We start from the raw sequence: 17,377 nt of genomic DNA, 5'->3' as shown, positions 1-17,377 counted from the left end.
CTTCTGGACTTCAGCAAGGTCATTGTAGCAGGTGGTCTAGATAGGTGCACAGCACCTTTGGTCTGCTGTAAGGACAAAAGCTTTTATAAAATGCCTAATTGGTTCAAATTGTAAACGTATGCCAGTACCATGAATATGAACTGTGGTATTTTTTGGCCATGCCATGGATAAAAAGAACCCTGCTTCACAGTAAATCTATCAAGTGGGTCACTTAGATCCGAGGTTACTAAGTGTCCTGATCTAGCACCTGATCCACACTTGGAAAACAACATCTCATGACAGAGTCTATGTCAGTGAACAAGCACTTTTTGAAAGTAGCACATTGGAAGAAATGTCTGTTTGTGTTTTGAATTATTTGAAAAAAAAATTATGTTGGGTAATAGGATTTGAATGACCTTACAGGGAGTTGTATCACACTGCTTTGTAGTCTGTGATAAGGAGGAGGAGTGTATGTGGTGGTGTCGGTGGCTGGTGTGTGTGTGTGTGTGTGCGGCTGGTGTGTGTGTGCCTTTCCAACAGCTCGTTCATCATCTTAGATTAAATACTCCACTCCACTGAACATGAACAGGGCAACAGTCTACCCTTCTCTCTCTCTCTACCTCCCTCCATCCATCCACCCCTTCTCTCTCTCTATACCTCCCTTCATCCATCCCCCCCCTCTCTCTCTCTCTCTACCTCCCTCCACCCCCCCTCCTCTCTCTCTACCTCCCTCCACCCCCCCTCCTCTCTCTCTACCTCCCTCCACCCCCCCTCCTCTCTCTCTACCTCCCTGCACCCCCCCTCTCTCTCTCTCTACCTCCCTCAATCCACCCCCCCCCCTCTCTCTTGACCTCCCTCCCTCCACCCCCCCCCCTCCTCTCTATCTCTCTCTCTCTTCCCCTGGCTTTTTCTTTATCCCCTCCATCACTCTCTCTCTCTCCCACTCGATGGTTCGTAGTTTCCCCCTCTCTTCAACACTGTGTTTTAACACTGTCTCCATCTCAGCATCATTGGCTTGGCTCTTATCTCTTCTTATTCTTCACTCTCTCTCTCTCTCTGTCAGTCTCTTGCTCTCTCTCTCTTTCTGTCAGTCTCTTACTCTCTTTCTCTCTCTGTCAGTCTCTTGCTCTCTCGCTCTCTCTGTCAGTCTCTTGCTCTCTCTCTCTGTCAGTCTCTTGCTCTCTCTCTCTCTCTGTCAGTCTCTTGCTCTCTCGCTCTCTCTGCCGCTGTTCTTTCTCTGTCTTCTCTCAGACCCTACTTTTCCCTGACTCGTACTTCTCTTGCTCTTTCGCCCGCCCGCCCGCCCGCCCGCCCGCCCGCCTGCCCGCCCGCTCCCTCCTTCTCTCTTTCTCTACCCCTCCCATCCCATCGCTTTTTCTTTTTTTCTCTCCCTCCATCAGTGAATTAGCCATGCAGGGATTTAGCGTTTAAGCAGAAACAATACGATTAATTTCCATTTCCTCCATCTCCCCCATTCACTCTCTCTCTCGCTCTCTCTCTGTCTCTCTATCACAGAGAGCAAGGGAGTGGAAATGCACTGACGCGGAGCCAGAACCATAGAGAATTATGACCAAGATGTTTGTTCACGCTAATGAAGAAAATAATGAAACAAACAGAGATGGAGGGAGGAGGAACGAGAGATGGGGAGAGAGGCAGATAGCACGAGAGAGAGAAGGAGAGAGAGAAATAGCAAGAGAGAACAGGAATGAAATACATTTTCATATTGATTTGCTAACATCAGAGATGCCACCATTGCAATTCCAACATACTGTTCATCATATAGTCCTATGAGGGTTCATGACAGATGATATATTATTGGCTGCTTTACGTAAAAACCAGTTCTCAAACCCAGGCCCAATGACTAGCCAGAGAACACCATACAATGTTTTTTTGTCCATTAAGTCACTGATAACAATCACATTCTGCGGACAAAAAGAGAATACAGCCGTGGCCAAAAGTATTGGGAGCGATATACATTTTGTGTTTGCAAAGCTTGCTAGGCCTTAGCATACAATGACTGCTAACATAATTTCAGTCATATCATCAGCACAGGGGAAAGTGTGAACTAGTTCTAGCCAGGTGAAATCACTCTATCATTCTGACTGGATTTTAAGAGCAGATTGACTGCTGTAAAATAGGGGGCTATTTGCATATATTGAAAATGTTCGCCAACAAAAAAGTTTAAACAAAATATGAAATGTGCCTTATTGTATCCTATAGAAACATATGAAAACCGTGAAAACATTGTCCTCAAATACTGAACCAGCAAACTTTCCAAAAACACAACAATTTGTCATTGCCAAAACCTACGGCCACGACTACACGCTAAGAGAAGACGAGGGGGTGTTGGGCTGAAGACGAGGCCCGGGGGGGTGAGGCGTGTTGGGGGTTATGTTGTGGTGAAAACAGCTACCTGTTCACTTTTGCAGAGCCTGAACCTGGTGCCGGCCAAGGACACAAACACCTTGCCTTTGTAGCCTCGCAGCTCCAAGGAGCTGCTCCTGCTGGTGGCCAGGACGCCCCCGCCCCGGCTCTTTGTGGAGGGCTTCTGGGACATGGGAGCTGGGGAAGTGATGGCAGTCTGTAGAGCCTCTATCCACTCCTGACGCTCTGCTGAGAGGGAGAGAGAGAGAGAGAGAGAGAGAGAGAGAGAGAGAGAGAGAGAGAGAGAGAGAGAGGGAGAGAGAGAGAGAGAGAGAGAGAGAGAGAGAGAGAGAGGGGGAGAGAGAGAGCGAGAGGGAGAGAGCGAGAGAAAGAGGGAGAGAGAGAGGGGGAGAGAGAAGGGGAGAGAGAGAGAGAGAGTGTGCGGGCAAGAAGAAATAAAAAGAAAAATTAGCAATAACGTCAAACAGCACCAGCCCCCCCCCCCCCCCGCTCATGTCAACTCCAACTCACACAGTGGATACGTGCCCCATCAGAAGTACAGAAATACTTCAGACCAAAGCGATGACCCCGACACGTGACGCACACTTCACACGTGCCGCCACACACTTTTAATTTACATTCAATGCTAACTTTGGCTCGTGTACAGATGATCCTCAGACACGTTGTAGGCACAGAGAAAGCGTTGAGGGAATCATTTGAGTGTAAAACAGGAATTAATAATGGCCCCCCTCCAGAGGGAACCAGGCAGGATGCTGAGGATCTGTTAATTTATTACAAGCTGTCTCAAACGGCACCACAGCATAGTGAGGTGTAGCATGGTGTTAACAGTCTTTAAGAGGATTAGGTTCTATTGAATATGTCTTAAAAGGAGAGACCATGTCCAGGGTTTTTAAGAAGAAATGGTAAGTGTTGAGGTGGTTAAATAAATCACACTAGCTGATACTACGCGCACAGACACACACACACACACACACACACAGGCACACACTCACTCCCTACTCTATTCTTTTTGACCTGTACTCCATTCACCCATTGACCCTTCCTGACCCTTGGTAGCCCACGCTGGCGTGTGTGCATGGTAGCACAGTATGCACAGCATGGGAGAGGAAGGACATCTTATAACCTCTAACCCCCCCTTCACACATCTCTCATCCCAATCTAACACTGCCACCCCCCCCCCACACACCACCACCACCACCCCCACACCCCCCAAAAAATATGCGTCCCAACCTTGCCCTTTCCTAGTCTCATAAATTCACAAAGAGACAGTCTTAATAATGGATGGCCAATGCATTCAATTATTCACCCAGCCCCCCCTTTACATCACCGGTCTTTACAGTTCCTCCCTGGTTTCTTAGTTCCATTACCTGTCCTGGACTTCCTTATTTGCCTGTTCACTTATTTAAGGACTTCCTCTCATGGTCCGTCACTTAGAGAGAGAGAGAGAGAGAGAGAGAGAGAGGGAGAGGGAGAGGGAGAGGGAGAGGGAGAGGGAGAGAGAGAGAGAGAGAGAGAGAGAGAGAGAGAGACAGAGAGAGAGAGAGAGAGAAGCTTTCCGGAGACACGCTAAGGCGTAAAAATAACTCATGGTCAGGGGCACACACACACACAACTGTCCCGTCACAAAGGGTTCACCAAGGCTAGGTGTGCTGAGGAGGAGCCGCAGGGGTGTGTGTGTGTGTGTGTGTGTGTGTGTGTGCAGTCACGCTCGCACAACACAAACACGTTTATGAATGTGCTCCTCCTACGTAGCAAGGTGCATACATCGATCGCATACAACGTGTGAGCAGCCCCCTCCCTCAGCCCTTGATCCCCCCCCCTCCCCTTCCAGACCACCTTCCACTCAGCGGGTTTGTCAATCTCTGCAGGGCTCTCAACCCTCTCCCGTCGACCTGGAGCACAAGACTGGAAGCAACAACAGCCTCACATCTGATCTTCCAACGTGCACAGTGAGTGGAACTCTCCCGCAGGCAACAGAACAGACAACACACGTCATTTTTGCTATTTTTTTTGGTATAAATTCACTTGAACTTTTGAGGGTGTAAGATTCCCACTGTCAGGCACCGGCTGCCACGTCACAGTTATTTTCCCTCCTGTCCTCCCCGATATATTTCAGTCACGGATGTGCCATGGACGTGTCCAATATGCTGTGTGTCCCTACTCTGACACTGTCCGGCTCCCCCTTCTACCCTCTCTCCCCCTTTTCCATGTTCACATTCTGTTGTTATTTTCCTTAATCTTTTTTTTAAAAATCTTTCTCTCTCCCTTCTAATGGCTATAGTGCTACTTGCTCCTTTTACAACTCTCTCGATCGCCAACTCCGTCTCACCCCTTTCCCCCGCTCTCCTTCCCTGCCTCCCTCTCTTTCTCTCTGCCTCCATCCCTCCTTTCTGCTGTCTCTCCATCCTCTTCACTCTTGCCTCGACTCATTTTCCTTCCTCCCCTACCCCCCCCACCCCTACTCCCCTCCATCCTCCCTCCCCTCCCCTCCCCACCCCCCTCACTTTGCCTCTCTCTCGTCTTTGCAGCTGACATCTACCTGGGGGGAGGGGGGGGGGGGCTCAAGTCGAGCCAGCACACCTGCAGACCACTGGAGAGTCAGTGAGACAGACAGACAGCTGTGTGCTTACTCTCGCTCTCTCTGGTGTCCTTCAATTATTCACCAGCTGACTCTCTTTCTTTCAGTAGCTCTGTCTGTCTCTGCTTTTCCCCCTGGCTGTTGTCTGTTTTTAGTGTAGTGTTCTCTCTCACTCTCTCCTTCTTTCTTGAGTTTGGTCTCTCTGTTAATGGGGACTCACTTTGTTTGTTGGATTTGAACTCTCGTGTATCTCCTCAGTATCTACCGCTCTTTCTTTCGATTCAAGTCTCTCTGTTTTGCCCAATACTCTACATGCCTCTCTCCCTCCCTTATTCCCTCCATCTCTTCCTCCCTCTTCCTCCCTCCCTCCCTCATGTTTGCCCAAAGATTGATGACTCTCTCAGATGAGGCGAGGGGGCCTGTTTAAAGATGCATGAGGTGACGAGGCCAAGCTTTCCCTTCTTTCTTTCTTTCTTTCTTTCTTTCTTTCTTTCTTTCTTTCTTTCTTTCTTTCTTTCTTTCTTTCTTTCTTTCTTTCTTTCTTTCTTTCTTTCTCTCTCTCTCTCTCTCACTCACTCCCTCCATCCTTGCCTTTCTCCCTTCCTTCCTTCCTTCCTTTCTTTCTCTCTCTCGCCCGCGCCACACTTCCATTTTGCCCTCCTCTCTCTCTCTCTCTCTCTCTCTCTCTCTCTCTCTCTCTCTCTCTCTCTCTCTCTCTCTCTCTCTCTCTCTCTCTCTCTCTCTCTCTCTCTCTCTCTCGCTCTGTCTCATCTCCTTCCCCTCTTTACCTCTCTCTCTCTCTCTCTCTCTCTGGCTCTCCCTCCATCTCCCAGCTTGCTACTGAGTCAGACATTGCCCAAACCCCACACAGTCGATGCCTGCCTGAATCGACCCCCCCCCCCTCCCCAGTGTCAGTACTGTTGAGAGTGAGGTATGAGTCGTGACCGGCAGTCAGGCTGATGGATGGGATTTTGCTGTCTGCCAATACAGGTAAAACGCCCCCCCCCCGTCCCCCCCCGTCCCCACAAAAAAAGAAAAACCAAACAAATAAATTAACAAACAAAGAAATCACAGGCTGTAGTTGATCACTACTCTCTATCTGCATGACGTCAGAGTCAAGTTGTCCAAAGGCAGATGCGAGTTGAGATGCAGCTGATGGCCTGATAAAAAAAAAACAGTTAAAAAACAGGCATCTTTTAGATGGGATTTAGATTTCAGAGGCGGACGTGCTGAGAACAGAAGAGCCGGCGAGGCGGTTTGCACGCCTGGCGCCGCCGTTCACCTGGACGCCAGGCCACTCCCCCACCACCTTGGTCTGGCGTCGGAGGCCCTCCGCTTCGCCTCCGTCAGCGCTAACGAGCGGGTCAGGTCGTTATCGGCCGCGGCTATTCTGAGCGGGGCGAAATGTCAATACACCTAGGAGTCTCGGGGAGATCAACCAGACGTGGTCGCCATGGTATCCCCCCCCCACGCCCCCCACGAAAACGGCACTGAAGCAGGTCCTTTGCCGACGTCGTTGTCACTGGGGTTACCATGACAACGCGCGCGTTGATATGTGTGTGCGTACAGTGCTGCGTTGACTGTCTGCTGAATGCAACACACACGTACACCCACGGCTCGTAACACAAGTCGGAAAAAGCGGGATCCTTACGGTCCAAAGTGTGTCGGCTTCGTTTAGACGGCGGCTACTCGCGTCGTCAGCCCAGCGTCAACATCCTCACGACAGACAGATCCCTTGCCATTGGTGGAAACCAACTGACCCTGTCGTCTTACTGGCTGATTTCAAATGTATCGGATCTGTGTGTGCACACGTGTGAGTGTGTGTGTGTGTGTGTGTATGAAGAGGGGATAAATAGTGGAAAACGTCTGAGTTTGCCTTCATTAGAGCAGACAGAGACAAACCTAATTGGCAAGAATGTTTACACAGAAAGAGGGCTCTTTCTGTATTCTGTTTGAAAAACAGGCAGGAGAGAGGAAGAGCGAGAGAGAGAGAAAAGACAGAGAGAAAGGAGGGTGGGTGAGGGAGTGGGAGAGGGAGGGAGGGAGGGAGGGAGGGAGGGAGGGAGGGAGGGAGGGAGGGAGGGAGGGAGGGAGGGAGGGAGGGAGGGAGGGAGGGAGGGAGGGAGGGAGGGAGGGAGGGAGGGAGGGAGGGAGGGAGGGAGGGAGGGAGGGAGGGAGGGAGGTTAAAGGGTGGAAACGGGGCAAGAGGATAAGTGAAGAAGATGCCGGAGGAGAGGAGCGGGAGAGAGCGGGGCTAGCAGCAAACAGCTCCCCAACACGGGAGTGCACAGCGGCAGGCAGGGCCTGGGGGATCGCGTGTGTCAAACGCCACAAAGGGAGAGAGAGAGACGCTTCTGGAAAGGGGGGGAGGGGGGTGAGGGAGAAAAGGGTCCTTATTACCTTCTCTCTCGGTGCGGAAGATGAAGACTCGCAGGGAGGTGACCACCTCAAACTTGTTGTCCCCCTGCGGTCGAACCTGCTTTATCACCCCCACTGGGATCAAGCCTTTGGAGTACATCTCCTGGATGGGCAGACACACAAGAAAGTCACACACACGCACACACCCACAATTCTCTGGTGGTGAAACAACAGTTGGAACAAATCTCTAGGAGAACAACCTCTAACCTATTTATAGATTTGCACTCGAACACACACACACTGGGAATAGGTAGCAAACCAAACAGGAAATGCTAGTTGACTGAACAGGGATTTGGTGACACACACACACACACACCCACAAAGCAACAGCACAACACCCAAATAATGAGCCTTGTGCACCGGAGACCGGTGACCCTTTTTCTTCCATCTCCAGTGACAACATTGAAAGTACTAGGTCACTGGTAACTACACAAAACTGGCTAACTAACTGCACAACTATGACCGTTCCACAAACTAAGATTTGAAATGTACAAAAAAACATTAGGGGATAAAAGTTTAAATAAAGTTACAGTAAGTACATTATGTTGGAATATCTCATATGCTACCCCCACGCTGAATAACAGAGTGGAACATTATGTGTTTGCACGGGCGTGAATATAGTAGGATTAAAGAAGGGGCCATTCAGACTTTGCATTATTCATTTCTATAAAGTCATTATCATTGCAAAGTACACTGATTTAAACACAGGCACCGTCTCCCTCTCCTAGTCACTCTCTTGCTCGCTCTCTCCCTCTCTTGCATAGACTTGACCTAAATCTAATTCTCTGCTGGCCCACAGTGGCTTGTGTTGGTGGCATGAGCGTAGTGTGGGAGTGTGGATGGGATTGAGAGAGGAAGGAGGGAGCGAGGGAGCGAGGGAGGAAGGAGGGAGCGAGGGAGCGAGGGAGGGAGGAGGGAGCGAGGGAGGGAGGAGGGAGCGAGGGAGGGAGGAGGAAGGGAGGGAGGGAGGAGGAAGGGAGAGTGGATGGAGGGATGCGAGGAAAGGGTTGGGCGGGACCTCTCAACCTCCCCCCCCCCCCCCCGTCAGCACCCTTAATTAAGATGGTGACCTTGACATGCTCACAATACTATTCCTGGAGACCGCGCGGACGGAAATACACAAGCCATGATGCACAGGTAGACAGGGACTGGGATGAGGACAAGGAGGGAGGGAGGGAGGGAGGGAGGGAGGGAGGGAGGGAGGGAGGGAGGGAGGGAGGGAGGGAGGGAGGGAGGGAGGGAGGGAGGGAGGGAGGGAGGGAGGGAGGGAGGGAGGGAGGGAGGGAGGGAGGTCAAATTAGTGAGGTTAAGAAAGATAATGACAGAGAGAGAGAGAGAGAGAGAGAGAGACATAAAACGACATAAAAAGAAAGAAAGAGTAAAAAAGAGTAAAAAAGAGTGAAAGAGAGAGCGGAGAAGGAGAGAGAGGGACCCATGAGACAGACGGAAATAACAATGCACAGCGCAGGGAAGTGTAGAAGATCATCTGGAGAGAGAAAGAGCGAAGAAAAGTAGAGAGTGAAACGGGCAAATGAAGAAGCCAATGAGGTTCAGCGAGTGGGGTCCTTCCAGAAGGATGAAGGCAGGATGTTAACAATGGCAGGGAGCAAGCACGGCCTAATTAGTGACACCGAGCATGTTTACCTCTTCTCGGGAATTTAACATCAAAACCAACTCAGTACCCAAACAAAACAAACCAAACCAAACACACATACACACACATCTAACATACACACAAGGGTCACCAGAGTGCATACCAGACATACGGTAAATGCACAACCGCACACTCTCTCCACACACAGTCTCCTCCATCTCCTCTCTCTCTCTTTCTCTCTCGCTCTGTAAATGTAGTTGGAAGAGAGATGGGGACAGAATTAAATAGTGAAGTATGAGTGAACAACTCTGTCTTAGTGATGATAATTATTCATAATCTGGGTTATCTGTAATTAATTGTTTTAATGAGGGTTTTGGGGTCTTGTGGAAAGAGGTTTTTTAATCACGGGAGCATGTGTAAATACACGGTTAGAGTTCTGGTGAGTGGGGTGTTTGTTGGTTGAGAGAAACAAGGGGTCAAAGTGGGTGACACAAACACATGCACACGCACACAATGACTGACAGATGTGTTGCGATGCAATTGGTGTTGCTTGCATCAATAACCAAGCACGAACCGACACACACAAATGCACACGCGCTGATGTTGCGACGGAGTCGTACAGTAGGCGTTGCTGACTAAAAGACGCGTTGTATATCACCAAGCCCAGGTGCAACACACGCGCACGCGCGCGCACGCACACCCAGACGCAGCCAGTGAGTTCAGAGCGTCAGTGTTTGAGAGGTAAACCCAGGGGACTCTCCACGGAGCAATGAGGCCCTCGCTATCTCTCAGTCAAGATAATAGACACCTGATCCTTCCCTCTGTCCGTATCGCCCCGGCACTTGTTTCTCCCTCTCCTCCCGTCTCTCTCTCCCCCCCAACCCCCCCCCCCCCCCCACTCCCCTCTTTATCCCCCCCCCGCCCCGTTCCGGTCCATCGTCCTGTCTCGTCTTGTTGTTTCCACCCATCGCTTACTCAGTTGCTTCTCACAATATGTTCTCCCCTCTTCCTCTATCTTTCTCCTCTATCTGGTTCTCTCATTCTCTCTCCCTCTCTGCCGATCCCATTTTTTTTCTTTTTTTTCTGCTCTCTGGACTTTTGCTCGCCCTCTCTGTCTCTCTCTCTCACTCTTGGCTTGTGCGCTTTGTGTGTGACTTGGTCTGTTTTGGATTGGTCGACGTGTGTGCTTATGTCTCTGAAACACACACACACACAGACAGACACACACACACACACACACACACTTCAGGAAGCAATTAAGGCACAGCTATGGGGCTAAAAGCCCTGTATGATAGAGGGAACATGTGGAGAAAGACAGAGAATAAAGAGGAGATAGAAAGAGAGAGAGAGAGAGACACAGAGAGAGAGAGAGAGAGAGAGAGAGAGAGAGAGAGAGAGAGAGAGAGAGAGAGACAGAGAGAGAGAGAGAGAGAGAGAGAGAGAGAGAGAGAGACAGAGAGAGAGAGAGAGAGAGAGAGAGAGAGAGAGAGAGACAGAGAGAGAGAGAAAGAGAGACAGAGAGAGAGAGAGAGAGAGAGAGAGAGAGAGAGAGAGAGAGAGAGAGAGAGAGAGAGAGAGAGAGAGAGAGAGAGAGAGAAAAGGGCGCTTTCACCAGCCTTGAATCTAAAGTCTCACAGTGGCCGTCACAACCCAAAGGTCAGTGTTTTTGTGGAGGAATGGGGACACCAACTGGTGAACATGGGATCCTACACCACAGAAAGGAAGGGGGCTGTGATGCCATTGATAGTCTTTTAAGACATTAAGGCTTTGGAGCTTAAACTAACTGAGCCAAATGACAAGCCATTAACCTCCAATGTGATTGTTGTGAACAAAGAACAACAATGAGGTCAAACTGGATGGACCCTGCTGTTAAATAAAGGCATGCTATGAACTGATATTCCAAATCCTCTGAGATTTGGTCAAAACCCTAAACTTAGCAGAGAGGAGCAGCAAGGTGAGATGGGAACAGAACTAAAAATGTGATGGGATGGAAGGAGGGAGGGAGGGAGGGAGGGAGGGAGGGAGGGAGGGAAGGAGGGAGGGAGGGAGGGAGGGAGGGAGGGAGGGAGGGAGGGAGGGAGGGAGGGAGGGAGGGAGGGAGGGAGGGAGGGAGGGAGGGAGGGAGGGAGGGAGGGAGGGAGGGAGGGAGGGAGGGAGGGAGGGAGGGAGGGAGGGGGAATGTTTTGGCATGAAAGAGCTGTCTTGGTATGAGACAGACAGACAGACAGACAGACAGACAGACAGACAGACAGACTGACAGATCCTGATCCTTCTGCCTCATCCCTTACCACCCCTCCACCTTCATCCCCTTATCCCCCCAACCTCACCCACCACCTTCATCCCTATCAACCCTTCACTTTCCACACAGCAAAGCCTGGCTTTGGGCTTACAGACAGGCACACACACACACACACAGCCACACACACAATGTCAGGAGAGTCATTCTCTCACAGGGGACACCAGATTGGGCTCCTAGGGGGCCATCTTTGTCCCCTGGCAGTCCCCTTCTCTGTCACAGACCCAATCCCGAGGTTGACGAAATCGGACGAAAGGCAGGTTAGAGGTGGGGAGGGGGGACGGATGGGAGAGTAGCTCGCTCGGTTCTCCCACGCCACTGTCGCCCCTCTGCATTATGACATCACAGGAAGCAGAGAGAAGTGGGGGTGTAACCGTGATTAAGTACGATCTTTTCCATATGAGAAGAAACGTTTTTTTTTTTTTTTGGGGGGGGGGGGGGGGGGGGTTAAGAAGACTCCACAAAGTGTGGTTTCACAGAGATTGCAGAAGTGACTGTCCCCCGAATCATGCTGCCTCGACACACATACACACACACACCTATCGAGCCCTTTGGTCTTTACACATGTTACCGAGAAGCTGCCAGTGACCTGCTCTGGAGACGATGTGCCCTCATCCCCACACACTAATCATGGTACGGCAGTGTTGGAAAGCTAGCAGGCAGCCGGACAAGCACAGGCAGCAAAGGGGGGAGGGGGGGGGGGGGAGGGCGGGGGGGGGGGGGGCGGTTCAACCACTCCCCTCCTTCTCTCCCTCCTCACCCAGGACTCTGACGCAGCGCTGTGCTAGCTCCACAGGGAGGGGGGGGGGGGGGGGGCAGTCTCCCCAGTTCGCCTCTGACTTTTAAAAAAGTCAAAGCACCGCTCATGACATATCACGAGGTGCCTCTCTCCTTGCAACGAGCACACGCATACGCTCCCACACGCACACGCTCCCACACGCTCCCACACGCACACGCTCCCACACGCGAACACTCCCACACGCTCCCACACACACACGCTCCCACACGCACACGCTCCCACACGCTCGCACACGCTCCCACACACTCCCACACGCACACGGTCCCACACGCACACGCACACGCTCGCACACGCCCCCACACGCACACGCTCCCACACGCCCCCACACGCCCCCACACGCACACGCTCCCACACGCTCCCACACGCTCCCACACGCACACGCTCCCAGACGCACATGCTCCCACACGCACACGCTCCCACACGCTCCCACACGCACACGCTCCCACACGCTCCCACACTTTCCCACACGCACACGCTCCCACACGCTCCCACACGCACACGCTCCCACACGCTCTCACACGCAGACGCTCCCACACGCTCCCACACGCTCCCACACGCACACGCTCAACCTCCACCCCCCCCCACACACACACATAACCGTCCGACACGATATTCCTAGTAGCATCCAGCGCAAAGTGCTGACTCTCCTGGCTCCCTCTTGCCTCCGACGCTGCGAGCGAACGGGCGTGTCCTCGCGATAAATAAAACGGCGAACGCGATGGAAGGAAAAAGGGGGGGGGGGGGGGCGAGAGAGGGAGGGAGAGAGCGAGAGAGAGAGGCAGGAGAGGAGCTATAATTAGTAGGTGATTAACGAGCAGTCGTCAGCCCGGGGGTTCACGCCATTGATTGCGTTGTTGCGCAACGCTGCAGCAGCAAAAAAGTGCTGGACGAGTGAGGGCGAGAGGAGGTCACCCCTTCGCACGACACACACACACACACACACACACACCTAATGTTTTTTTAACAGGAATTATGTCTGGGGGTCAGTGGCCAATGGAAAGAAGTCAAAACAAACCTCTCCAAGCACACACACACGCAGGTGCTCTCCAAAGAGTTTAACTCTGCTGACAGTCAAGTTGCTGTGGGACGAAAAAAGAACAAAACACCCAAAGCAGACCAGGCTAGGTCATGAGACAGTGGTGCGGCACTGTGCCTGAATACAAGCGCACCACTTCTGTAGTCCTTAGTAGGAAAACTACAAGTATCTGTCTATCCTTCTGGTCCATACCTCATATAGTACACATCATCTACCATGACCAGATCTCTATGCAAAGGTTTACAGCTGTCAAAAGACTACACACACATATATGATGTACATGTATTATGTATATATTAGGGGTGGGAATCTTTTGGTTCATCACATTTCACTTCGATTCTTGGGGCCATAAATCGATTAAAATGCCATTTAAAAAAAATCTAACAACAAAAAAATATATTTTTGTAAAAAAAAATTACAGTTGTGAATCGATGTGAAGTGCTAGAAGACTGAATCGCGATTCAAATGTGAATCGATTTGTTCCCCCACACCTAGTATATATGTATCTATATACACACATACTATATGTGTGGTGCCCTGTGGAAACACTTCACATGGTGAAAATGTGACTTTCTGGGTATCATACATATTTGGAAACTACAAACTCTCCTGAATACAAATCTGTTTAAATCAATCACTCAAATCTTTATCACAACTGAAGTTACATTATTTTAAAGTTGACCTGTGTCAAAAAGTGATAAGGGAGAAAACTGCATTCAAGGATTCCACTCTGTTTCATTCTAGTTTCCTGTGGCGAATATGGAAAGGGAATCGTTTTGTTCGTAAGCACTTTACAGAGTCAGAGAGTCAGATGACTGAGCAGTGAGGTAGTTGGGCTAGTAATCAGAAGGTTGTCGGATCGATTCCCCGCCGTGCCAAATGACATTGTGTCCTTAGGCAATGCACTTCACCCTACTTGCCTCGGGGGGAATGTCCCTGTACTTACTTTAAGTCGCTCTGGATAAGAGCGTCTGCTAAATATTAATTTAATGTTACGCAAATAACACAAGTTATTTTGAAGTTTAACAGCCTGACTGAGAGGTCCCTGTCCCTGCCTTCTCATTCTTCCACCGTACTGCGCCAGCTAATTGTCATGGAAACAGGGGGAGGAATACAGACACTGGCTTGGTTGGCTGAGTGGAACCCATGCCACAGGCTATAAATATTCTGCGACTAAGCTTGTCATTTTTAAAGATAGACTTCCTTCGCTCGTTGAGGGTGTGACATTTGTGACCAGGGCGTGGTTAAGAAGATATTTGAAATTGTCACACAAACTCTGTAAGCGTGTCGGTGTGAGTGTGGGGTGTGGTCGTGTGTGCACGTGTGGTTCAACAAACTGACCTTGTCATTGTTGTAGTAGGCGAGTCCCTCTCCATCTAATCTCACCCATCTTCTCTGAAAAACATGCTTTCTAAAAGGAACAGAGGAAACATATTCATATGTTGTCAATTGCAGCACCCCCACAAACACCCTCTGAAACATTGCATGTCAAACATTTGAATATCCAATAGGTCAAAATTTTGAGTGGCACGTTGGAGCGCATAAATTGCAATGTTGTGTTGCAACGAATGTGGAACAAGAAAGCATACTGTACATTCAACAACATAGGAGTCACACTTCGCTTAACACTGCTAATTATGCTAAGGCTAAAGGTGCCACACAAACTGTACAGGTCTCACTCAGTCCACTTAACAGAGGGCCTGGATATCTCCAGTCCAAAGGCAGTTTGACAAGGGCGTGTGAAGAAAGTGGTCACTATCTGAAAAAAAACCTGACAGAAATGGATGTCAAATGACTCAAACATGTCTGAAGTTCAGACATTCAGATGGTTAGGAAAAAACGAAAGGCAGAAAGGTAAATTTTTTGACAGGCCTGACTAGCAGAGGACTGATAGAGGAACAGGAAGTAGTGGTTGGCTCCTTTAATAAGAATTATGGGTAGTGGTCGGCCAGTAGGCAACACTACCACATTTTCAGTATTTCAACATGACAGTTGCTGTATAACCAAGTTTGCTCCAACACACCCACACATCCGTTTGTAGTGCTGTCAATAAACAAGACACGTGTGACTGAATACAAGGGTGAAACCACCACGGAGGAAGGAACCCAATCGTGCAATTGAGTTCCAGAATCTGATTGGTCCTACCCTTGAGGGGACAGCTTATCCAGCCAGCCGGTCTTCAGTGTGCTTTCGGGGACACTGTAGAAGCAGGCGTAGGGAGAGATATCCGTCTGGAGGGGTAAAGTATTCCTGATGAGACCCCCCAGGGCATCAAAGGGCTCCGAGTAGAGGTCGCACTCCACCATCGTCATGGACGCAGCAGGGCCAGAGGCGGCGACGGGGCGAGGGATGTCGTGCGTCCGGCCGTGATTGGCTCGTCCCAAAGCGGCCGTGCACTCTTTGACGGTTGAGTAGGCGTCCTCGGACAGGTTGGAGGGGATCGAGGCGAGAGGCGGAGGCTGCTCCTGCCTGGCCTGTCTCTTTCTGTTGCAAAGGGACGTCGGTTGATGAGAAGAAAAAGACATATTCAATCCATGAGCATTGCAATTATGCACAGATGACACAGAGTTAAGGAGGGTCACTTTGTAGGTAGGTCTCAGAGTAAAGGAATGGCGCATGGAAAGGGTGCCTTGGTTGCATGGCATGTTCAGAAAAAGCATTGGTCTGCTGATGCTTTATTATTATCGCTCTATTATTCCTTGAGCCGTTATCAAGGAATAATAGAGCAGGGGAAATGGTCTGATTGCTTTGCTTTGGGGCCACAGTATACAGTATGTATACTGTAGTACACTCAGAGCATTACGCCAGCAGGGCCTCTTGACTTTTTCAGCCCCTTCCTCTTTCCTAGAAACGTGAAGTCACTGTGCTGTGCAAGGTGAGAAAAGGCTGTGCAGATACAGCAGCCATGAGAAAGTGAGCATGATCATAATCGGTCTCTTTTTACTTACCTCGGTTTCTTTGTTTTGTTCACCTTGGTCTCCCTCCTGGAGTCTCCGTCCTAGAGAGAACAGGATTATGAGAAGCATGGTCACTGCTGCATTTGTAGAAAAGACAGGGTATGTTTAGCTTATATTACAAACGATGCAGGGCTTGGCAATGCTAGCAGCTAGGCTAAGCTAGGCTAATGTAGATGAGTTTAGTGAGCTTCAATTGACATTTCCATCAACCTCAAAGGCCACCAGAAAAACGGATTAACTTCTGTTTGTGGTTACATGTGAGAAAGGGTAGGGAAGTGAATCTAGTGTGTGGGCAGACATGAAAATAGATGACAGAGAAAGTTGAAGTGTTGCTCTGCTTTTGACCATTTCTGGCAACTTTTTTTGTTTTAGGTTTGAAACGGCTGAATCCAACTGATATCTCAAGCGTGAAATGTCGGATTGCGGTCTCATACCAACGTGGTCCCTGGGTTGTTGTACAGAAACGTTTCTCCGTAAGGGTGAATCGGAGTCAAGGTTCTCTGAAGTGGGGCTAAAGCAGAAGAAGATGACAAAAACAAAAGGTTGGGTTATGGGTAAAGGTAGAAAAGGGCCATTCCTTCATGTCTCCTTCCCTAGCACCTACCGACCCCACCCTTCTCCCAAAGTTCTGAACTGTCTGAAAGTTGTCTCCTCTTTCAGAAACACAACGGTCCCCGCCAAGGACGGAATCTCTTGCTGTGTGTGTGTGTATGTGTGTATGTGTGTAAGGGTATGTGTGTGTCTGTGTCTGTGTATGGGTGTGTGTATGGGTGTGTGTGTGTGTAAGGGTATGTGTGTGTGTGTCTGTGTGTGTGTATGGGTGTGTGCACGAGTGCGTGTGTGTGTGACCCAAAGACCATTAGTCTGCAGACCCGGGGCGACCCCATGTGGGCCAACATCTGTCACTGTGAAAAATGACAGCGTCATCTCTCGGGTGCAGTCAGGGCTGGTGGGCACCGCCAGGGGGACGGACACACAGAGATGCTAGAACGTTCTCACACCAACTCAAACACGCACACACACAGACACAGACACACACACACCGACACACACTGATATAATTGCGGCCGCTGACAAGCACGGTCATTCACATGCCCCCCCCACCCCAACCCCTCCGCCTCTTCACCCACATACGCACACGCATCTATATGTGCACACATACATATAGGCGACGCAGAGTCTATGTCTTGGTCGCGTTGGGTGTTTTTTTTATTTTTTATGGAGAGCCACCACTGTATCATTCCACCATCTCAACGGACTTCTCTAATGGCTTGGAGGCCCAGGGATCATTTATCATAATCTTGGGCTTGACCTTCACACCACTCCGGAGATGCT

The 17,377-nt window shown here is 50.2% G+C and overlaps 1 protein-coding gene across 1 annotated transcript in view; it reads right to left on the bottom strand.

The window, feature by feature from the left end:
* Positions 1-17,377, bottom strand: part of arap2 (ArfGAP with RhoGAP domain, ankyrin repeat and PH domain 2) — a 63,993-nt gene that overhangs the window by 44,423 nt on the left and 2,193 nt on the right. Inside the window, exons 3-8 of the mRNA XM_084692122.1 lie at positions 16,477-16,553; positions 16,034-16,083; positions 15,231-15,569; positions 14,427-14,496; positions 7,343-7,463; positions 2,393-2,592 (exon numbers count right to left, since the gene is read on the bottom strand). Coding sequence (XP_084548248.1) covers positions 2,393-2,592; positions 7,343-7,463; positions 14,427-14,496; positions 15,231-15,569; positions 16,034-16,083; positions 16,477-16,553 — 857 coding nt within the window. The remainder of the gene's footprint in view (positions 1-2,392; positions 2,593-7,342; positions 7,464-14,426; positions 14,497-15,230; positions 15,570-16,033; positions 16,084-16,476; positions 16,554-17,377) is intronic.

Source organism: Hypomesus nipponensis, chromosome 25 (assembly GCF_054491055.1).
Source record: "Hypomesus nipponensis isolate SF chromosome 25, ASM5449105v1, whole genome shotgun sequence".
In the NCBI taxonomy this organism is placed as follows: domain Eukaryota; kingdom Metazoa; phylum Chordata; class Actinopteri; order Osmeriformes; family Osmeridae; genus Hypomesus; species Hypomesus nipponensis.
The sequence above is the reverse complement of the archived record's forward strand: the minus strand, read 5'-3'. Positions and strand labels throughout refer to the sequence as shown.